Source organism: Aquarana catesbeiana, linkage group LG02, assembly GCF_042186555.1.
Source record: "Aquarana catesbeiana isolate 2022-GZ linkage group LG02, ASM4218655v1, whole genome shotgun sequence".
Taxonomy (NCBI): domain Eukaryota; kingdom Metazoa; phylum Chordata; class Amphibia; order Anura; family Ranidae; genus Aquarana; species Aquarana catesbeiana.
This window is the reverse complement of record NC_133325.1, coordinates 112807467-112830656: the sequence shown is the minus strand read 5'-3', so window position 1 is coordinate 112830656 and position 23190 is coordinate 112807467. Positions and strand designations below refer to the sequence as shown.

Below are 23190 nucleotides of genomic sequence, written 5' to 3'. Positions count from 1 at the left end.
TGAACAGGTAGTGAACGGGTGAACAGGCAATGAACGGGTGAACAGGCAATGAATGGGTGTTCACTGAACGGGTGAACAGGCAATGTTCAGGTGAACAGGCAATGACTGGGTGAACAGGCAATGTTCTGGTGAACAGGCAATGTTCTTCTGGTGAACAGGCAATGAACGCGTGAACAGGCAATGAACTGGTGTTCGCTGAACGGGTGAACAAGCAATGTTCGGGTGAACAGGCAATGAACAGGTGAACAGGCAATGAATCCCCCCTGAACAGGCAATGTTCTGGTGAACAGGCAATGTTCTGGTGAACAGGCCATGAACGGGTGAACAGGCAATGTTCTGGTGAACATGCAATAAACGGGTGAACAGGCAATGTTCGGGTGAACAGGCAATGAACGGGTGTTCGCTGAATGGCTGAACAGGCAATGTTCTTCTGGCGAACAGGCAATGTTCGGGTGAACAGGCAATGAATGGGTGAACAGGCAATGAACGGGTTTTCGCTGAACGGGTGAACAGGCAATGTTCGGGTGAACGTGCAATGTTCTGGTGAATGCGCAATGAATGGGTGAACGGGCAATGTTCGGGTGAATGGGCAATGAATGGGTGAACGGGCAATGAACGGGTGAACAGGCAATGTTCTGGTGAACAGGCAATGAACGGGTGAACAGGCAATGTTCTAGTCAACAGGCAATGTTCTTCTGGTGAACAGGCAATGAACGGGTGAACAGGCAATGTTCGGATGAACAGGCAATGAACGGGTGAACAGGCAATGAATGGGCCTTTGATAACGTCCAATGACGAAACGCGTAAGGCGGGGCTACGTTCTTACGTCATTCCTGTCACGGAAGTAGGGGGCTGGAACGCAGTTGGCGCGCACGCTGTGAACCGGCGAACCCTATACACTACTTATCACTGGATTATATCTTTTTGGATGGAAAAACTTTTTACTTTTGGTTTTAAACTTTATTTTAAATAAAAGCAATTTATACTACACTATGGGAGCCTTATCTTTCTCTATGAGGACCCATCCCTGACAAGTTGTCTGGAACTAGTGACCGGTGAAACCCCTCCGGATGCCCTGACGGGGTGGACAGATCTGCAGAGGCCGTACAGATCATCATAAGCTGGAAACGGACCACGAGCGGAGCCACCAAGGGACACCATCCAAAACTACCCTACATAGGCATCGCTAGGGGGTGGCTATTGGGGCTACAGCCCCGAGTCTGGGGCCCATAGCCCCGAGTCTCTTGTCCCGGTCCAGAATGCAGGGGACAGGGGCAGACTGAGCTGTGGTAGCTCTGCCCCGCCTCCACCTGACTCTACTCTTGGTCACTGGTTGCCAGAGCCGCCTAGCGGCTAGCAACCACTGTCATCACGGCCGCAACTTCCTTCCTGCCCACTGTGCCCACACTGCCCAGCATTCAAAGTGGAGGAGGATTGCACTTCTTGCTCCTCCGCGCTAGTGCTCGTGGGGCCTGGCCTTAGACTCCTGGACTGGAGCGTCCTGCCGCTGGTCTAGTGGCGGTGTGGAGTGGAGAGCAGCAGGATCAAACAGGGAAGAGCCCAGGAGAGAGACAGAGAAGACACTACCACCCTGAGCAGCATCCCCGGCACCTCCCAGAGCCTGCACTCCTCCAACCTCAGTCCTCTGCCAGCTCGCTGTGACTGGAACAGGAAGAAGGCTCCAGAAGAAGGCCCTTCAGGTCTGGTATGGATTTTAAAGGAAACCCCGCGCCAAAATTAAAAAAAAGAAAACGGCGTGGGGTCCCCCTAAAGATCCATACCAGACCCTTATCCAAGCACGGGCCTCATCCCCACAACCCTGGCCGGTGGTTGTGGGGGTCTGCGGGCGGGGGACTTATCGGAATCTGGAAGCTCCCTTTAACAAGGGGACCCCCAGATCCCGGCCCTCCCCCTGTGTGAAATGGTAAGGGGGTATAAAAGTACCCCTACCATTTCACTAAAAAACTGTCAAAAATGTTAAAAATGACAAGAGACAGTTTTTGACAATTCCTTTATTTAAATGCTTCTTCTTTCTTCTATCTTCCTTCGGTTTCTTCCTCCATCTTCTTCTTCTTCCATAGACTTTTAAAGGGTGTTCCGCGGCATTCGAATTTGCCGTGAACACCCCAAATTGTTCGCTGTTCAGTGAACAGCCGATGTTCGAGCCGAGTTTGACTCCAACTTGAAGCTCATCCCTACAGAGGAGGCAGGTAGAGTTAAAAGGGGTGGGGGGTTGGAGTGGAGACGACGGGGGAGGTTTGGGGTGCAGAGGTTAGCAGGGGTTTTAGGATGCAAAGGTGTACTGACAGGCTGGATAAAGATGCAGGTTGCGTGTAGGGCAGCCTATTCATTTCAATGGGCTGCTCTATGCGCTAGAAATGCAGATGAAAGTCCCTAACCCTTTTTCAAAATCACAGGGTGCCAAGGCACATCAACAGATGTGTGAGGGTGTCATTAACAATTAATGGCATTGCTGTGTATGTCCTAAATTTCTGTGGTGTCAGAAAAGTGATTTTGCATGTGTTGCTGACACACACAAATGTGAACGCAGGATAAATGTCTCAGTTACATTGGTGGTCAGTGTAAATCTCTTCATTACATTGGGGCTTGGTGTAGAATCCTTTCATTAACACTAGTGGCCAGTGTAAATGTTCCCCTTACATTGGTGGCCAGTGTAAGTCCCTTCTTACATTGGTGGCTACTGTGAATGCTTCTATTACATTAGTGGTCAGTGTAAACACCTATTACATTGGTGGCCAGTGTAAACCCCCATTACATTGGTGGCCAGTGTAAACCCCTATTACATTGGTGGCCATTGTCAACCCCTATTACATTGGTGGCCAGTGTCAACCCCTATTACATTGGTGGCCAGTGTCAACCCCTATTACATTGGTGGCCAGTGTTGAAACTCCTCTTTATTGGTAGTCTGTAAAAAAATCAGCATTGCCATTGATCACACCCTCCCCTCCCCCCAGCACTGCCACTGAGCCCAGGAGTTCTAGACTCCCTAGGAGTTTTCTGTCTATTGATGGGTCCACTTACCTCCCCTGTTCATGGTGTGCAGGCAGTGAGGAGATGATGTGCTGTAACCCCTATCAACCAATCATTGAGCAGTATTACTGTACAGTAATCTCTGGAAACCAATCAACAAGCAGAAATCATGTGCTGCAACCTCTAGCAACTAATTAGTGAGCCATAATGTGTGCTGTAACCTCTAGCAACCAGTAAGTGGTAATGATATGCTGTAACCTCTGGCAACCAATTGCAATCGCTGCCTGATCTGATACAGTAAACTGATTTTAAGTCTAGCTGCTATTTATTGTATGTCTCAGAGCAGGTGGAGAATGAAATTGCATGGGGGGGGGGGGGGATTTTTTGCCCAGGGTCCAATCAATATTACAGACGACCCTGGTGGAGAGGGAGGGACACTGATATGCAAGGGGCTTCTAGCTTCTAGTATGCAGTCGTGTTGCTCCCACACATAGCCTGTCATTATAGGGCTACAGACAGGTGGCTGCTTTCCCTCACATTGCTCCTCATACAATGACTTCAATTGTCCATAATTGGCAGGAAATCATAGAACGCTGGTCACTCCGGCTCTTCTGCATTTCTGCTCAGACATGTTTATCCTGCCCGGCTCCTCCCTGCATTCCATCCCCAGCTCTGCAATACCCCCTGAGGACACCTGTTTGCAGAGGGCGGGGCGGACAGGTAGGCTCAGCCCCTCCTACTAGGACTTTCCAATCGGACGGCCTCCTGCTCCACGTTTGTCACTCTACCCCTCTCACTCAACCCCTCCTACCAGGGCGGTCTTCCCTTTTTCGCCGCTCCCAATAGGGCTACCTTCCGCTCCACCACTCCCACTAGGGAGGGGTTTCTAGTCCGGTCCGAGGGCTTACCTCGTCCGCTCCGCCCTTCCTGCAAGGACATCCTCCTCCCCTGCTCCTCGTCCACTAGGACGGCTTCCTATGTTGCGCCCCTCCCTCTAGGCGGTCCTCTGGTCTCCGCCCCTGCTCCGGGAAGTTAGCTGTCAGTGAGCGGCGGCTGGCAGTTCAGTTCAGTGATCGGAGTTGTGTCGCTGGTTATCATTGTGTAGTGTGGTGTAGGATGACCGCAGCCATGGCCGAATCACACCCCGCAGAGAAGTCCCGGGCGGAGCGGCTGGCCAGTACCCGCTCCACCCTGAGTATGTCCTCCATCAACTCCGATATAATGGCCACAATGACAACCGCCAACTGCGAGATGGCCGTCCTACCGCTCCGACTTCTCCTGGATCTCCAATCCAACTACCTGAATCTGGAGAGCGGAGTCTTCACCTCCCACAACGAGAGGGGGGGCTTCAATGTCTTCAGTGATGGGAGTGCGATCATAGATGGGCAGCAGTGCAGAGTCATCAACTATATCCACAGGTGAGAGGAATGGGGGGGGGGCTGACAGGTGAGAGGAATGGGGGGGGGGGGGGCTGACACCTGATAGGTGAGAGGAATGGGGGGCTGACAGGTGAGAGGACTGGGGGGGGGCTGACAGGTGAGAGGAATGGGGGGGGGGCTGACACCTGATAGGTGAGAGGAATGGGGGGGGGGCTGACAGGTGAGAGGAATGGGGGGGGCTGACACCTGATAGGTGAGAGGAATGGGGGGGGGGCTGACAGGTGAGAGGACTGGGGGGGCTGACAGGTGAGAGGACTGGGGGGGGGGGGGGGCTGACACCTGATAGGTGAGAGGAATGGGGGGCTGACAGGTGAGAGGACTGGGGGGGCTGACAGGTGAGAGGAATGGGGGGCTGACAGGTGAGAGGAATGGGGGGGGCTGACACCTGATAGGTGAGAGGAATGGGGGGCTGACAGGTGAGAGGACTGGGGGGGGGGCTGACACCTGACAGGTGAGAGGAATGGGGGGGGGCTGACAGGTGAGAGGAATGGGGGGGGGCTGACAGGTGAGAGGAATGGGGGGGGGCTGACAGGTGAGAGGAATGGGGGGGGCTGACAGGTGAGAGGACTGGGGGGGGCTGACACCTGACAGGTGAGAGGAATGGGGGGGGGCTGACAGGTGAGAGGAATGGGGGGGGGCTGACACCTGACAGGTGAGAGGAATGGGGGGGACTGACAGGTGAGAGGAATGGGGGGGGACTGACAGGTGAGAGGAATGGGGGGGGGCTGACAGGTGAGAGGAATGGGGGGGGGGGGCTGACAGGTGAGAGGAATGGGGGGGGGCTGACAGGTGAGAGGAATGGGGGGGGGGCTGACAGGTGAGAGGAATGGGGGGGGCTGACAGGTGAGAGGAATGGGGGGGGCTGACAGGTGAGAGGACTGGGGGGGGGCTGACAGGTGAGAGGACTGGGGGGGGGCTGACAGGTGAGAGGACTGGGGGGGGGGCTGACAGGTGAGAGGACTGGGGGGGGGGCTGACAGGTGAGAGGACTGGGGGGGGGGCTGACAGGTGAGAGGACTGGGGGGGGCTGACAGGTGAGAGGACTGGGGGGGGGCTGACAGGTGAGAGGACTGGGGGGGGGCTGACAAGTGAGAGGAATGGGGGGGGCTGACAAGTGAGAGGAATGGGGGGGGCTGACAGGTGAGAGGAATGGGGGGGCTGACAGGTGAGAGGAATGGGGGGGGCTGACAGGTGAGAGGAATGGGGGGGGCTGACAGGTGAGAGGAATGGGGGGGGCTGACAGGTGAGAGGAATGGGGGGGGCTGACAGGTGAGAGGAATGGGGGGGGCTGACAGGTGAGAGGAATGGGGGGGGCTGACAGGTGAGAGGAATGGGGGGGGCTGACAGGTGAGAGGAATGGGGGGGGCTGACAGGTGAGAGGAATGGGGGGGGCTGACAGGTGAGAGGAATGGGGGGGGCTGACAGGTGAGAGGAATGGGGGGGGCTGACAGGTGAGAGGAATGGGGGGGGCTGACAGGTGAGAGGAATGGGGGGGCTGACAGGTGAGAGGACTGGGGGGGCTGACAGGTGAGAGCACTGCAGCCACCTGTGCCCACCGACCCCCACTCATGGGGTTTGTGGCTCTGGCAGCATCTCCCCCGCACGTGGACACACACACACACACACACACACACACACACACACACACACACACACACACACACACACACACACACACACACACACACACACACACACACACACACACACACACACACACACACACACACACACACACACGGAGGGGCTGATACTGACAGGTGAGAGGACTCCATTTGAGCCATTTTAAATCGCACTGCAAAGAATCGCATGTGATTTGAACAGGAATGCGGTGTGTTTCCTGTCCGAATCCCATGTGGTTCCCAGCACTAATATAGGAGGTGTGTTATTGGTCAGATCACCAGGTGAGAACAGAGGGGGAAAGCCTAATCCTGGGTACAAGTCACATGACCTATGAAAAACCCCTTAAGCACCATGGCCGAATGCCACTAACACCACTTTTGGCTGAAATTGCCAACATTTTTCTGTGGCTGAAATTTCGGTGCATCTCTAATTACCGGTATATTCCTGTATACACAACCAGTAATCCTCTCTTAAAAAAATAGAAATTGCCGACTGCCTTCAGAAAATATAAGACTACAATCACACAGCCGTGGATTTATTTGCTGTGTTGGCCAAATAATGCTGGATGCAGCAACAGTCTGTGCTATGGCCTCATACAAACTGGTCAGCTAGCTGCGGTCAGTGTGTGCGCATCCAAAACTTTTATTTTTTGATTAAGCTTGGACTTTAAAGTGGTTCTAAAATAAGTGTTGGGTGTTTTTTTTTTTTTGTTTTTGTTTTTTATCTTCACATGTTCTATGCATTAGGCTCCGGTTGTGCAATTTACTTTGTGACTTGTATGTGATTTTGGCTGTTGAGTTCGGCTTTGTTGCATCGATAACATTAGGATGCGACTTTTGAATGTTTACATTGCCGTCTATGGCACTCAAGTTGCACGAAAGTAGTGCAGGAACCTTTTCTAAAGTCGCTGTGACATTAATTCGCTTGATTTTTGAATGGCTTCTATTGAAGTGGGTTGCCACTTGTCATGCGAATTTGTTTCCAGAGTCGTACAGTGTAAATAAAGCCTATGGTAGAAAAACCTTTCAGTGCATGTTTCCCCCTTATCCCCTCCAAATGACTTACCGGAGTCTTGTATCGATCAAGTGCTGTGCTCATCTGCAAATCCAGTGAGCAGAGAGTAGGGGGCGGGGCCAGGCTGCGCTGTGTGTCATTAGATGCACACAGCCCGGCTCAGGCCCACTTTTGTACCCCCATAGAAAGCAGCTTTCCATGATGACACATGCAGAAGGGGAGGAACCTAGAACGCTGGCGAGGTACCGCAGAAGAGGAGGAGGGTCCAGGCTGCAGGTAAGTAGAACATGTTTATTTTAGGATGAAAAAAGAAAAGAAAAGAAGCAAGACTATAGCAAAAATAAAAACAAACAGCCCAATAAAAGATAAAGATATGCAACCAGCTTTTTCTGCAGTATTCACCATCAATCTGGAGATCCAGTACTTTTTTTTTTTTTTTTTGTCTGCCACTAGATGTCTTCAACCCGATGACAGTCTAATTCTACTCCCTTCTGCTGAGCCCAGGTCACCCTGACCCTCACCCTAGCCTGTGACTGGACAGTGAAATGAGAAGCCGCACAGGGATTGGTTTGTCACTCTCTCTCCGATTTCTCCTCCTGTCAGCACGGATTGGTTCCTTGTACTGTTTCTTCCTCTCACACTCCAGCTCTGCCATACAGAGACGGATATCGGGTCAAATTTGTGTACTTGCACTGCTTGTATTTAATCAATACATTTAGTGATCTATTAATGAATACTGAGCTGTGATAATTTGTGCCTTCTATATCTTACCATTCCTCTGAAGAGTGATCCATGGTGCATGGCTGAGGGAATTAAGTGGTTACTTGCAGGATTTCAGGAGGCGATCCTGCCAGTTCCTGAATGCCAGTTTTTTAACTTTTTTTGTTTTTTTTTGTTTTTATGATTCCAAGGGTTACTTTTGCATTGCAACACCGCAAGGACTGGTTGGCATGTGGTTATGGTGCAATCTCATTGGCTTTAGAGAGCATGTGTGGCGAGCAACATTTTGCTGCAGTACAAAACGGGCCTGATCTAAAAGGCCATAATATTTTGTAGGTGGGAAGGTATAGGGCAGTAAAAACACAGATAAAGCACCCCCTTTGCCACCGGTGTGAACTAAACCTAAAGGGACAAAAGGACACTTATCCTGCTGAATAAAAAAAAAAAAAAAAAAGGTGGAGTTTCACTTTTCAGAATAAATGAGGCGAAAAGACATTTGGGAAATTCCCAATCGCATGCTAGAAAAATTTGTATTAAAAAAAAAAACACAAGTAGAAGTTTAAGTAAAGCAGAGATCCAATAAACTTCTAAAGTGCTGGGAGGGCTGATTTTTTTTTTTTTTTTTCAGGGAAAACACAGAGTAAACTCTGAGTAGCAGGTCTGCATTCTTCAGATGTCTGGGGAGGATATCATTTTTGTTTGTAAATGCATTCATTATATTTCTTTGGGCTCCTTCTTTACACTTGCCGTTTTGGGGGCGGTAAAGACAGGCCGCTGAGCCGGGGATCACTGTTCAGGGATTCAGCAGTGACAGCTGCAAGAGTAAATTTTAGCCATAAAACTCTCCTATGATGGAAATCGTCCTGGCTGGAGTTCCACTTTAAGATAAAGGTCCACTGGAAACATGAATAGGCGATTTTATGCCGTGCTATGCTGAAATCTCACATGATTCTCTTTTTATGATCTTACAATTACACCCGGCACAAGTGGAGGGAGCAGCAGTGAGCGGTCTTTGTACAGAGGCAAAGTTTCACACTGGATAACTGCACAGATCTGGATGGGTACACACCTCTTGTATTTAGATGATCTTTGCCTATCCCAGAGTTCAGCTTTTAATGATTACTGCTATCGTTAGCCAAAAGTTTAATCTAGCAGGTTCAAAATGTGTCCCAGATGTTCCTTTAGTTTCTGTGTTAAGTTTGTGTGTCTGTTGGGGTGGCGTCATTTCTGTCCCTGCGGTCAGGATACAGTCCGCCTGTCATGTCTTTGGCCAGCTGACCACTGGTGATCGCATGACAACTTTTCCGCTTGTTCTACATCGACAGGCAGGTTTATAACAAATGATGGGTTTTCTAATGGTGCTCGTTTACAGCGCCGGTCCTCCTATGTCAGCCTCCTTCCTTACTGGCCGCCATTCATTATAGACCTCATACTTGGCAGACGACTTCCAGATTAAGTCATGTAAAATAAATAAGAGAATCAGACACTGGAAAAAATTAAACGTTTCCAGTCTGTCTACAATTTTCTTCCATGGCACCTCACTTTAATTGGAAAGCTATAATAAAACAATCTGTATATGTGTGCAACCACAATAGGGGGTTATTTACCAAAACTGGTGCAAACAGAATCTGGTGCAGCTGTGTATAGTAACCAATCAGCTTCCAGGTTTTATTGTCAGAACTTATTTGAACAAACTAATGTTAGACACTGATTGGCTGCTCTGCACAGCTGTACCAGATTCTGTGTGCTCTAGTTTTAGTAAATCTCCCCCATTATGCCGTGTTTTAGGTCTCGTGCGCAAAGGGCGTTAGATTTGCTCCTCAGAACTGGTTTTAAAAGAAAAAGTCGCCTAAAGCCGCGTATTGCACACACGTTAAGAAGCACTGGCTGTTAATTCCATTCGCCAGAATATGAATCTATTCTAGCCTTTGGAATGCATTAACGCTCAAAACATGCCCAGACATTTAGGTGCGTTAAGTGTTTTCTATTCAGCTATTCAGCTCTTCTCAATGCGCTTTTCATGATTACTTCTTTTTTGTTTTTTATTTTTTTTTATTTATGTTTTTTTAATTTTAAATATTATATTTTTTCCTTCATAAGCCTGTAAAGGCTCCTCTTCTAATATGCCTATATGTCTATGGATACATAGACTCATTTAGAGGTGTGTGTGTGTGTGTGTGTGTGTGTGTGTGTGTTTTTTGTTTTTTTTTTTGTTTAGTTAAAAGTCAAATGTCTGTAAAAGGAAAAAAAAATGCTGCATTTAAAAGCCTTTGACTTTTTACGTTTAAAAAATGTATTTGTTTTTTGAGGGGGTTGGGTAAAAAGTCAAACGACTGTAACAAAAGCATCATTTTAAATTTTTGTTTTTTTTTAGGTTAAAAAGTCAAATGCTTGTAAAAGCAGCATTTATTTTTTTTTAAGCCCAGTGTGCCTGAGGCCTTCTGCTTATTGCTTTGCAATGCTTACACAATGATTGTGCTTTATTGCTTTTTCTTACAATACAAGTCTGGGAGTTGGCCAAATGATTAAAAACCATGCACTTCCTGAACGGCTAATAGCATTGGGAATGATTTTACTAAAGGAGTTGAGGATCTTCACTCAATAAATTGTTGATATGTGCACATTGTATAAGTATTGGATAATTGAAGTGAATCGTTACAATCTTCTTCGTTCTTCCCTTTTTTTTTTTTTTTTTTTGCCTACACTGACCCTGATGCTAACATAAAGGCCCTCTCACACTGATCAGTTATTCAGTTAAAAATATAACAGCATAAGAAAAATACATAAAAAATCCCTTTAAATTGTGTGGAACTCTTCACTCCGGTTAGTTGCGTTTTTGGCTGCTTTCACACTGTTTGGTTGCAAAAACGCGGTAAAACCCATAATCCTACGCTTTTTTTTCTTTTTTTTTTTTTTAACTGAAAACTGATCAGTGTGAAAGAGCTCTTATATGCACCAAGAAATCATCAAGCAGGACTTTTAAGAAAGCAATTGACCCATCTCAAGAGTTCCATAGAATGGAAAGGGATCAATTTTTCTTCTGCTTTTTTTTACCTGAAAAGCTGATCAAAAACTGATCAGTGTGAAACGGCAATAACAAATGTATTTATTTATGAAGATGAACAAAGAAACTGATATTGCCCTGTTCAGCAATACTAGTGAATAGAACAATATTGTGATGGGCCTCTTGCACACAGAGTGGGTTCAGTTGGAGTCGGCCTGCTCAGCGGGGAATCTGTCTGTTTGGTCGGCTTCTGTTGGACGTGCATGCTGGAAAACCAGCCGCCGACTGACTCCCGATCAGCGCTCTCAGCCAATGGCTGAGAATGCTGATAGGAGTGTTCTGACAGGGGGGTGTGTCCCCCTGTCAGGATACAACAGCTCAGCGGGGGGAGATCGCGGTACTAACTTTGCATGGTTAGTAGAGCGGTTCCCGACCGGAGCTGTCAGTTTTTTTTTTTTTTTCTTTGTGCAAACGGAGGGGTTGCACAAAAAAAAAAACTGTTGGTGTGTACCAGGTTTAAGCTTCAGTAATTGGGGGTCCTTTTATTTTATTTATTTTTTCTTGTAAAGTAGTTAGGAATATACAGGTAAATATATATAAAGGAAACCAGAGCTCCACCTGCTTTTATATTTATTTTCCTTAACATATTGAATTGAGAAAATGTAAGTATATTACTTATATTGCACACCCTTTGTAATCTGACACATTGCTTGTGATTATCATTGTACCCTTGGCATGCTTGGCACATGATATCCATCATTTTTATTTTTTTATCTTTATAGGAAAGTCACTCTGAAGAGCCACGTCGATTACAAAGACTACAGAGAAGCCATTCTTGCAAAACCAATGTTATTTCTCACCAATGTACGAAAGGCCAGCTCTGAGTCAGGTATGGTGACGAGCCCTGTCTGTATTGACTACATGTAACCTTCAGACCTTTTTGGTGACTCAGATACAGAAAACTGGGTTAAACTTCGACCTCCTTGTCACGCCGTAATAAAAAGCTTCAGGTTTTGTAACCTGTACAGAAGAAAGAACGGAGCGTTCTAAGCCCTCCACCAATCAGAGTGCTGGATGTACCGTGCTCTTCACATTTCACACAATGATCAGTTGTTTTGAAGAACAAAGCAGACTGGTTTTAAATAAAAGCAGAAATGTTTCGTGTGTGTAATGGCACTAAATAACCTCACGTCATGTTGAGCCTTTATGTTTCTATTTTATTCGGTCTTTATACTGGAGTGCTGAGATTATACTCACTTGCATGCCTAGTCATATGTCACTTTTTTTGGGGTGGGAAAGCAATGAGGTCACCAATCTGAAGTAAACATTTTGACATTTTCACTTTAGTGTTCCTTGTGAATAATTTCCTTATATGCAAGATCAAGTAAATAACTTGTCCCACCCTGTCATTATTAGGCTGTCATTATTAGGCTGACCATACATTACCTTAATCTTGTACAATTTTCCTTTAGGCCCCTTTCACACTTATACGACTTGTCCCACAATTTTGTACTGCAAAATCGTATGACAAGTCATTCTCCATGATTTTCAATGACTACCATTCATATTGGCACGACTGTAATTCGTGCTGACTTCAAAGTAGTCTCTGCACTACTTTGGTCCAACTTCCATGCGAGTTCATGTCCATAGACCACAATGTTAAACCCTCAAGTAGCATGCAAATCGTACCTGAATAATATTTAATATTATTTAATAATAATTGAATGAATTATTATTATTTAATATTATTATAAATTATTTATTATTATAAATTATTATTTAATTAATAATAACACAATTTCAGTACGACTTTGTAAGCACAAGCTGTGCTTACAGGAATGGCAGGAAAAGGAATTGCCTCACACCATGTATGTTTTCTTTGGTTAATGCCAAAGTTGTGGCAAAGTCGTACAAAGTAGTACTGATCCCAAATCGTGGCAAAATCGTGGTAAAATTGCGTGGCTTTGAAGTCGCACAAGTGTGAAAGGGGCCTTAGACTTACCAAAACCATATAATAGGAGGTCAAACCTAAAAACGTTTTATTTGTATTCAATCAGGCAGACCCTTGAACTACATAGTTGAAGTTAAAGCTAAAGGAAACTGAATAAGAAAATTGTATCATATAATGGAAATCAGATTTTCATAAAGTACTCTAACTTCCTAGTACAATGAGCTGGAATATCTTGCTGAAAACTTTGTAGTCTTCTTCAAAGCTAGCCAAGGTCAGGGCTGTAGACATGTAGATGGGCAAATTGCACAAATGGCAACCAATCCAGTTTCACATCTCATTTCCCAAATAAGAAAAAAATAAAAACAAGAATTATGATAGTTCACTATGTTCAACAACTGTAGTGCTGTGAACATTTCCTTCCTCCTCCTTTCCTGTTTCATACAATTTTTTTTTTTTTGCACTGCTATTAACTTACATCCTATATTTTTAAGGAGTTTAACCACTTCAATACAGGGCACTTTCACCCGCTTCCTGCCCAGGCCAATTTTAAGTTTTCAGCGCTGTTGCACTTTGAATAACAATTGCGCGGTCATGCAACACTGTACCCAAATGAAATCTTTATCATTTTTTTCCCCACAAATAGAGCTTTCTTTTAGTGGTATTTGATCACCTCTGCAGTTTTTATTTCTTGCGCTAAAAAACAAAAGAAGAGTGACAAGTTTGAAAAAAACACAATATTTTTTACTTTTTGCTATAATAAATATCCAAATTTTTTTTTTTAAACAAATTTTTATCTCAGTTTAGGCCGATCTATATTCTTCTACATATTTTTGGTTAAAAAAAAAACGCAATAAGTGAATATTGATTGGTTTGCCCAAAAGTTATAGCGTCTACAAAATAGGGTTTCGATTTATAGCATTTTTATTATTATTTTTTACTAGTGATGGCAGCGATCTGCGATTTTTATCGTGACTGCGATATTGCGGTGGACATATCGGACACTTTTGACACATTTTTCGGACCATTCACATTTATACAGAGATCCGTGCTATAAAAATGCATTGATTACTGTATAAATGTGACTGGCAAGGGGTTAACCAGGAGGGGGCGCTGTAGGGGTTAATTATGTTCCTAGGGAGTGATTCTAACTGTAGGGGGCAGGGCTCACAAGGGGAGGAGACCGATCGGTGTTCCTCTGTACAAGGAACACACCATCGGTCTCCTCTCCTTTGACAAGACGTGGATCTGTGTGTTTAGACACACAGATCCACAGTCCTGCTCGGTTACTAGGCAATCGCAGGTGGCCGGCGGACATCGCGGGCACGCGCACCGGATCCCGAGTGACGCGGCGGGCGCGTGCCCCCTAGGGGGCCTGGAAGGCGATCACGTCATATGACAGTGGGCGGGCAGCAAGTGGTTAATCTATATTTAAAGAAGGACTATGGGCAAAACGTGTTGGATAAAGTATGAGGGAGTACTGTCAGCTTTTTTTTTTTTCTCCATCTGTGTCCCACTGCTGAGATTTCCCTTCACTTCCTGTCCCATAGCCAAAGAGGAAGTGAGAGGAAATCTCTGTAAATTGAGGGAATGCCTTGGGTCCCCCAGGTCATCAGAACTAGGGTCCGTATTGGAAGATTTTCCCCTCCTATTACTTTTTTTTGGGGACAACACAAAATTTGTGATTTTCTTTAACTTTTAAGGATGATGGTAAACAGGACAAATAGAGAGGTTGAATCTCCTTAACAGGGTTACAGAGAGCAATAAAAACTGACAGGTGTTCTAATCTCTCCACTCCATCCAAAACAAAAAAAACATAATTTTTGCCTTTTTTTTAGTTATATTTTACCGCTATACTCCAGAAGACTTTGCACCTCGCTGCAAGGGTTAACAGTTTAGTTCTTGGGGGCATGGAAAATTAAATTTACTTACCTGATCCTCCAGGTTGCTAGGTCTTGGCATCATGACCAATGCTGGATCTATAGCCCTCAGTGGCGGCCCGTCCATTAGGGGCGATGCCCCCTCTCTCATGCCACCCCCCTATATGCATAATGGATAGGTTCATGCACAGCATGAACAGCTTTACCCCGAATGCCTGCATAGTCGGTGTTTGGTACATGGTTGTTTGCTACATCGTACATGTAATGGACCTAATGCTTAGTATGGTCATTTAGGCCAGGTCCTGGTGGACTAAAAAAAGTGACAATGACCTGCAAAACTAGAGCTGTTGTACTTCTTTGACAGACTATGTCTCCTACTTTCCTTCTGTTCCAGTACTGCAGCTTGTGTTATGTTGGCCGTACGCTAATCGAAAAATCGGCCAAATTTCAGTCATTTGGCCAGTTCGTTCGTTTTTCGGCCAGTTAATGGGCACAAAATTGGTAATCGTTGGGATGTTTTTGAGCCGAAAAAACGAAGGACAAAATTTTCTGCCGAACAATAAATTAAAAGATTAATGTGTTTCCCACTCAAACTGTTTGCACTGGGTATATGTAAAAACGAACAAAAAATTGATTCATTTATGACCACTAAACGATTTATCGTTAATTACATGATGGCACTATCGTTTGCTCTCACTGCCGAATGTTCTTTTTTCGAAAATGGGTTCGGCTGATTTTTCGTATAGTGTATGGCCAGTGTTTTGTCTTCTGTTTTTGATATTTTTTTGGAGTGCTGGTGTTTCCCACCATATGCTGGAGTTCTATCTAGGACTCAGTGGTGACGTAAAGATTGGAGGATGGAACCATGGCACATGGTGAGGGACACAGGCATCCAAAACTCCTGTGGTGCCGAATGCCAAGGAGGCCGATGGGAGTCGGCAGCACTGGAACAATGGGCAGGTGTGAGACGCAACCCACCGGAATACAAGTTCTTTTCTTTTCATATTTGTTTAAATGCTGCCAGTAATGTTCCTCATCTACCCATTTGCCAAAGCTTTTGCAGCTTTTTTGGGTTGAACAAAGTATTCTGAATATCCTTCTTCCTCCTTACCCTTTTTTTTTTTTTTTTTTAACATTATGTAGTTCTATTATTTAAGGTTATGTAGAACTAGACATACATTTTATTGTAACAATAATTTTTTTTTTTTGCATTTTTAGTGAAAACATTTGCATTCATTGTGAACACGCGGCATCCACAGATGAAAGCCAGCATAGAGAGCGGTATGAATGATGCCATCTCCTCCGTTATGGGAGAAAACTACTTTTTACAGGTGAGATATGAAAGACATGCTGGTTGTATTGGTACTGTTCTCCCTTATTAGTTTTGTCTACATTGCTTCAAAACACAGAACCCTACATGGCAATCAAACTATATGCGACACATACTTTCACTAGGATGGATGAAACTTTTTTTTTTTTTTTTTCTTTGCGTAGATTTCCTTAGGGTGCAGGTACTGTGGGTAATTGGTAGCACATTACACAGTTTGCTGTGTTGTAAATTCCAGTGAGTTTCATGGGAAATTTTGGTTATTTTCACCCTGAAGTAGGCATGTGAGGTGTAAAAGTGTTCAACCGGTATAGTACATACATAGTTTTCATGACTTGTATGTGGCTTCATATTTGAGGAAGTCAAGTTTATGGCTTTCCATGTAAGTGGAATTTTTGGTTCTATTTGTATTTTGCAGGCAGGGAAGTTTTTTGCCCTGTTTTTTACCATAAGTCCAGTCACACCATAGAATGCTCTAAAATGAAATGATATCATCTAGTAGATATTGCACATGTAGCTAAATAAATTGCACCAGTAGATGTGTGATATGTATGTGATTGTATATTATTATTATTATTTTAAATTCTATGTCTGGAGCTGTTGAGTCTTTTACCGTACATTAGATTTGCCTTCCTGGCATGGAAAAGTAGCATCAGTAGCAATCTTTTTGAGTCTGTGTTTGGTACATGGTTGTTTGCTACATCCTACATGTAATGGACCAAATGCATTGTATGATCATTCAGTCCAGGTCCTGGTGGACTACAAAAAAAGGTGAAAGTGTGTGTGTGTATATGTATGTCATGGCTCTCTGATCTCAGTAAACAGTCCTCTTTGGAGGAGTGAGGGTGGATAGAGAAAATATATATATAATCTCTATCTCTCTATCTCTCTATGAATACATGTATAACTGCATTAATTTGATATTCAGCATTAAATTAAGTAATTTTTGGCTTAATTTTACACTTTTTTTTTTTTTTTTTTTTGCATAACGCGTCAAACTTACATTTTGCTAAAAAGGTCAGCTACGTGTTCTCAGTATTGCCTAATGTACTCCCTTGTCAGAACATGTCAATCTGCACACTGTGGCAATTACATTTTGTGCAGTCTGTAGTTGAAGTTCTTAAGAATTGACTAATCAGAGCACCGTGGTATAGTTGGAGGCTTGGACTTGACGCAAGTGACAATTCCATAATGTTAGATACAGCTCGTTCAATCAGATGTCTTACGTGAGATGCAAGTTGTAACAAAGTGACCCCCCCCACAAAGGTGATTCATTGCATCAAGAAGGTTGTTCACGTTTCTTTACTGTCAACATTTTTTTTAAGGTGTCTTTTTTGGTGCGTTTGTGTAAATTTTTTATTTTTTCCCACCTACAAAATATTACGGCCTTTTAGATCAGGCCCGTTTTGTACTGCAGCAAAATGTTGCTCGCCACACATGCTCTCTAAAGCCAATGAGATTGCACCATAACCGCATGCCAACCAGTCCTTGCGGTGTTGCAATGCAAAAGTAACCCTTGGAATCATAAAAACAAAAAAACAAAAAAAACAAAAAAAAGTTAAAAAACTGGCATTCAGGAACTGGCAGGATCGCCTCCTGAAATCCTGCAAGTAACCACTTAATTCCCTCAGCCATGCACCATGGATCACTCTTCAGAGGAATGGTAAGATATAGAAGGCACAAATTATCACAGCTCAGTATTCATTAATAGATCACTAAATGTATTGATTAAATACAAGCAGTGCAAGTACACAAATTTGACCCGATATCCGTCTCTGTATGGCAGAGCTGGAGTGTGAGAGGAAGAAACAGTACAAGGAACCAATCCGTGCTGACAGGAGGAGAAATCAGAGAGAGAGTGATAAGGTGTCTTTTTTGGTGCGTTTGTGTAAATTTTTTATTTTTTTAATAAAATGTAAAACTGGAAATACCAGTCTAGTCCCCTTTCCCAACTGCTTTTCTCAAGAAAGAGCTTCACGTTTAGGATCTGTTTACTCGATGTGATGCATAAACACAACTGCATGAGCACAAAGCATTACTTTGAATAAAGGCAAAGGGGTTGATTTACTAAAGGCAAATATACTGTGCACTGCAAGTGCACTTGCTCCAGAGCTTGGTAAATGAGGTGAAGCTTCACTTTTTGCTTGCACATGATTGGATGATAGAAATCAGCAGCAATCCCCCTCATTTAAAGCAGCCTTATTAAAGGTTTACCAGTAGTTAAAATGAATATCTCCTAAATGTGCACAGTTTAGGAGATATTGACCCTGCATACAGCCACTGATGTCACCGGCGCATGTGCTCTGAAGGTCCGACATACAGTGCTGGACCTTCAGAGCGTCTTGCCGGAACTGAGGGCTCCTGTGTGCACGCACTATTCCGCGAACCTGGAAGCAAGGTCGGAAGATGTCGGCCCTCTCAGCGGTGACCAGGTGTCCCTGGAAGGGCTTCGTTCTAAGGTAAGTAAGTGTAAGTATTTCATGATGTGCTAGTATGCGATGCATACTAGCACATTATGCCATTGTCTTACAGTCTTTTGTTTCATTCTGCAGTAGTTTAGCACCTCATTAAGAGCTTCCCCTCAGATCTAGAGCAACTGCGATACATTTAGATGTGTTTAACTGCTTGCTGATCAGCCGCCACAGTTCTACTGCGGGAAAATGGCACGGCTAGACAAAACAACGTTGCCTTCGTCGCTTTGCCTTTGCCAGCGTGTGCCCGGAGCCGATGCAGGCGCGATGCTCGTGACAGAGCAAGAACTGGGATCTGTGTGCATAAACACACAAATCCTGTTTTTTTTCAGGGGAGAGGAGACAGATTGCGTGTGTTCATACAAAGTCTCTCTCTTCCCCTAGTCAGTCCCACCCCCCCTACAGTTAGAACACACCTAGGGAACACAGTTAACCACTTGATTGCCCCCTAGTGTTAACCCCTTCCCTGCCAGTGACATTTATACCGTAATCAGTGCACTTTTATAGCACTGATTGCTGTATAATTGTCAATGGTCCCAAAAATGTGTCAAAAGTGTCCAATTTGTCCGCCGCAATATTGCAATCCCAATTTAAAAATCGCAGATCGCGCCATTACTAGTAAATAAACTAACTAAAAAATAAAATAATAATAATAAAAATGCCATAAATTTATCCCCTATTTTGTTACTATAACTTTTAGTCTCTAGAAATTATGTAAGCTGATGCAATGCACATGCCAATTGAAACTGGGTATTTGGACATTTACAGTCCTTCCATATCATTTTGTGGTTATAGTAGCGCAACAATAATTCGATTTTTTTTTTTAATTTTTTTTTTTCAGTTCAATTTGAACAAGTCACTAAAAGACTACCTTGGAAGACAAAACTTTCAATTGACTGAAGACAACCTGAACTTTTCCTTCACTTTCAAGCTTGACGTGTTTATTGATGTGTTCTACTTGCTGGGCAGGAGCAAAAAGAGCTGTGATGTTAATGGGAGGATTCTGAGCTTGTATTGCACCAACAATGAGAAGAAAGAGAGAGTGAAGGCATTTCTGTCGAAAATGACCTGCCCGCTGATCAAATTGGGCAACAGCTTTGACCGTGACCGAAGGCCCAGTCTTTACTCTCTTGGTAAGCTAACGCAGGAAGACCCTTTTCTGTGAATATGTAAGGGGTCCTATAGAGCATTCTCAGTGTGTTCATGTTCCCTCATTGCTTCTTAAGAGATTGGGGCTGGTTGTCCAATCCTTTTCTGCAACACCCAGCAGTGGTGTATCTTCTCTTATATGATGGCCTGTTTTGGGGGGACAAGTATGGCTCTTGTTTGAAGGGAAGAACTGCAGCTGAAACTTCTTTATAGTGCATGCAAGTAAAATGACTTGCTGGCTTCTAGGTTGGAGTGGAAAAGGGGAAAAAAAAAAACTGTAATGGGAGAAATGTAGGTTACCATAGCTGTCCTGTAGTCTGCAAAACTAAAGATAATTTACTCACCCCTTCACCACCCATGCCTCTTGTGTTCGCTTATTTACACCATCCTTTCCAGGTTGTGGCCATTGAAAACACTTTGGGGGCGTGGAGGGGGACCTGTGTAAGTTCGCCTTACAGATTTTTCTGTAACGGTGAACTTACCCTTTAACATCTGTGCGTTTTCACCTAGTGTGTTTTGTTTTTTGGAAAGGGCCAGGGACTTTTTTGCCTGCAGCAGGTTGCATTTTTGGTTCCATAGACTCCAATGGAAACACATCAAAAATGGTGCTTGCGTTTTTGATGCATTTTTGCTGGTTTCTCCCACATGACAACAGACACCTCCACAAAACGCTTCAAAAAACGTGTCAAATGTCAAATGCACTAGGAAAATGCATTAATCACAGCCCACATAGGTGTGAACCTCCAACTTCAGGATACAATCCTTCTGGTGATGTTTCAAACTTGGACATAAGGAGAAAAGAGCCCACATAGTATAGATCGTCTTGTTTTATTCAGTAGAAATCAAGCTTACAAAGTTCCATAAGTCTTCATTAAAGCCCTAGACGCAGACTACGGCACCGCAGAGACATCCCTTCCTATGTTGGAATGCAGATAAGGTTGTGAGAGAACCTCCTGCTTCCTGGAACTAGCAGACTGTCTTTTGATGCTATATTCTCGTTTTTTATTATGGAACTTTGTAAGCTTGATTTCTACTGAATAAACAAGACTATACTATGTGGGCTCTTTTGTCCTTATGTCCAAGTTTGAAACCTCACCAGAAGGTTTGTATCCTGGAGTTGGCGTCTCATCACCCTGCTCACCAGACTAAGCCTGTTTGACCCACAACGCAGTATTGCTTGAGGGGTCCATTGGATCTGGTGAGTCTAACCACAAAGGGGGGGTTTGGAGCATGTTGTCACTTCTGTGTGGATATCAATAATTTCAGCAGTTTATGAATTGTCAGCACAGCAGCACTTTGGAAAGAAATTTTGCAATTTATTTTTATTTATTTCAGGTACTTATATAGCACCGTCAATTTACGCAGCACTTTACATATATATTATACATTCACATCAGTCCCTATACCCTCAAGGAGCTTACAATCTAAGGTCCCTAACTCACATTCATACCTATACTAGGGCCAATTTAGACAGGATCCAATTAACCTACCAATTGGAACTTTATATATGCATTTTGCACAATTATTTGAATGTTCACTGATACATGCTACTTTATGAATCTTCACTTGTTTTTTTTTACACATTTAGTTTAAGCACAACGCTTGCAAAAGAAATTTTACAATTGGAATTGGAAATATATGGTTTTTTTTTGTACATTTATTTGAACGATCACTTTCATGAATTGGGATAAAATCTTGGAACAAAGAACATGGAGGAGAGATGGGATTGCTATAGGGGCATTAGCCAATGCATCCCATTGGTGGGTAATAAATTTTAAAAGAGCGAACAAAAGTCCCGGATGGCTTAACTCCAATGTAAAAATGCATATAAAAGCAAAGGAGAAGGCCTTCAAAAAATACAAGGTTGAGGGATCATCATCAGCATTCAGACTTTATAAACAATGCAACAAGAAATGTAAGGGTGCAATTAGGGTGCCTAAGATAGAACACGAAAGACACATAGCTGAGGAGAGCAAAAAAAAAATCCCAAGAAATTCTTTAAGTATGTAAACAGTAAAAAAGGGAGGACAGACTATATTGGCCCCATAAAGAATGAGGAAGGACATCTGGTTACAAAGGATGGGGGAGATGGCAAAGGTATTGAATTTATTCTTCTCCTCAGTCTTCACGAGGGAATCGGGGGGCTTCAGTAACCAAAACTGCAGTGTTTATCCTTATGACACATTACAGGAAGCACCTCCATGGTTAAGAGGACAGAATTAAAATTAGACTTGGGGAAACTTAACATTTAATAAATCACCGGTACCAGGTGGCTTGCATCCGAGGGTACTTGGGGAACTCAGTCAAGTAATTGCCAGACCATTGTTCCTAATTTTTACTGACTGGAATGGTACCAGGTGATTGGAGAAAAGCCAATGTAGCACCAATATTTAAAAAGGGCCCAAAATACATCCCTGGGAATTATAGACCAGTTAGCCTAACATCAATAGTATGCAAGCTCTTGGAGGGGATGATAAGGGACTCTATACAAGATTTTAGTAACGAGAACGGTATCATTAGCAGTAATCGGCATAGATTCATGAAGAATCTATTAACCTTCAATGAGGAGGTGAGTTGCCATCTACATAAAGGAAGGCCTGTGGATGTGGTGTATCTGGATTTTGCAAAAGCATTTGACACAGTTCCCCATAAATTTTTACTGTACAAAATGAGGTCCGTTGGCATGGACCATAGGCTGAGTACATGGATTGAAAACTGGCTACAAGGGCGAGTTCAGAGGGTGGTAATAAATAGGGAGTACTTGGAATGGTCAGAGGTGGGTAGTGGGGTCCCCCAGGGTTCTGTCCTGGGACCAAGCCCATTTATTTTGTTCATAAACGACCTGGAGGATGGGGTAAACAGTTCAATCTCTGTGTTTGCGGACGATACTAAGCTAAGCAGGGAATAACTTCTCCGCAGGATGTGGAAACCTTCAAAAAGATCTGAACAAATTAATGGGGTGGGCAACTACATGGCAAATGAGGTTTATTGTAGAAAAATGTAAAATAATGCATTCTATACACTGTGGGGAAAACCTCTGGGGGAATCTAGGATGGAAAAGGACCTGGGGGTCCTAGTAGATGATAGGAGCAGCTTGGCATTGCATGCCATTGCTGAGCCTAACAAAAAGAAAACTGAATATTTGCATGAATTAAAAAGGGGATCAACTCCAGAGATAAAACGATAATTCTCCCACTCTACAAGACTCTGGTCCAGCCGCACCTAGAGTATGCTGTCCAGTTCTGGGCACCAGTCCTCAGGAAGGATGTACTGGAAATGGAACGAGTACAAAGAAGGGCAACTAAGCTAATAAAGCACTGAACTTATTCTCTCTGGAGAAGAGACGCTTGAGAGGGGATATGATTTCAATTTATAAATACCGTACTGGTGACCGCACAATAGGAATAAAACTTTTTGGGGGAAGGGAGTTTAACAAGACACGTGGCCACTCATTAAAATTAGAAGAAAAGAGGTCTAACCTTAAACTACGTGGAGGGTTCTTTACTGTAAGAGTGGCAAGGATGTGGAATTCCCTTCCACTGGCGGTGGTTTCAGCGGGGGGGCAGTTTTAGTTTCGAAAAACTATTAGATAAGCACCTGAATGACCGCAACATACAGGGATATA

At 44.1% G+C, this 23190-nt stretch overlaps 1 protein-coding gene across 1 annotated transcript in view; it reads left to right on the top strand.

Annotated features, from left to right (window-relative positions):
• The first annotated feature begins 4009 nt into the window (after window positions 1–4009).
• The window catches only part of MEDAG (mesenteric estrogen dependent adipogenesis), a 28469-nt gene continuing 9288 nt past the window's right edge, over window positions 4010–23190 (top strand). Inside the window, exons 1-4 of the mRNA XM_073613360.1 lie at window positions 4010–4409; window positions 11573–11679; window positions 15837–15949; window positions 19258–19549. Of these exons, the coding sequence (XP_073469461.1) occupies window positions 4108–4409; window positions 11573–11679; window positions 15837–15949; window positions 19258–19549 (814 nt within the window). The 5' untranslated portion in view covers window positions 4010–4107. The remainder of the gene's footprint in view (window positions 4410–11572; window positions 11680–15836; window positions 15950–19257; window positions 19550–23190) is intronic.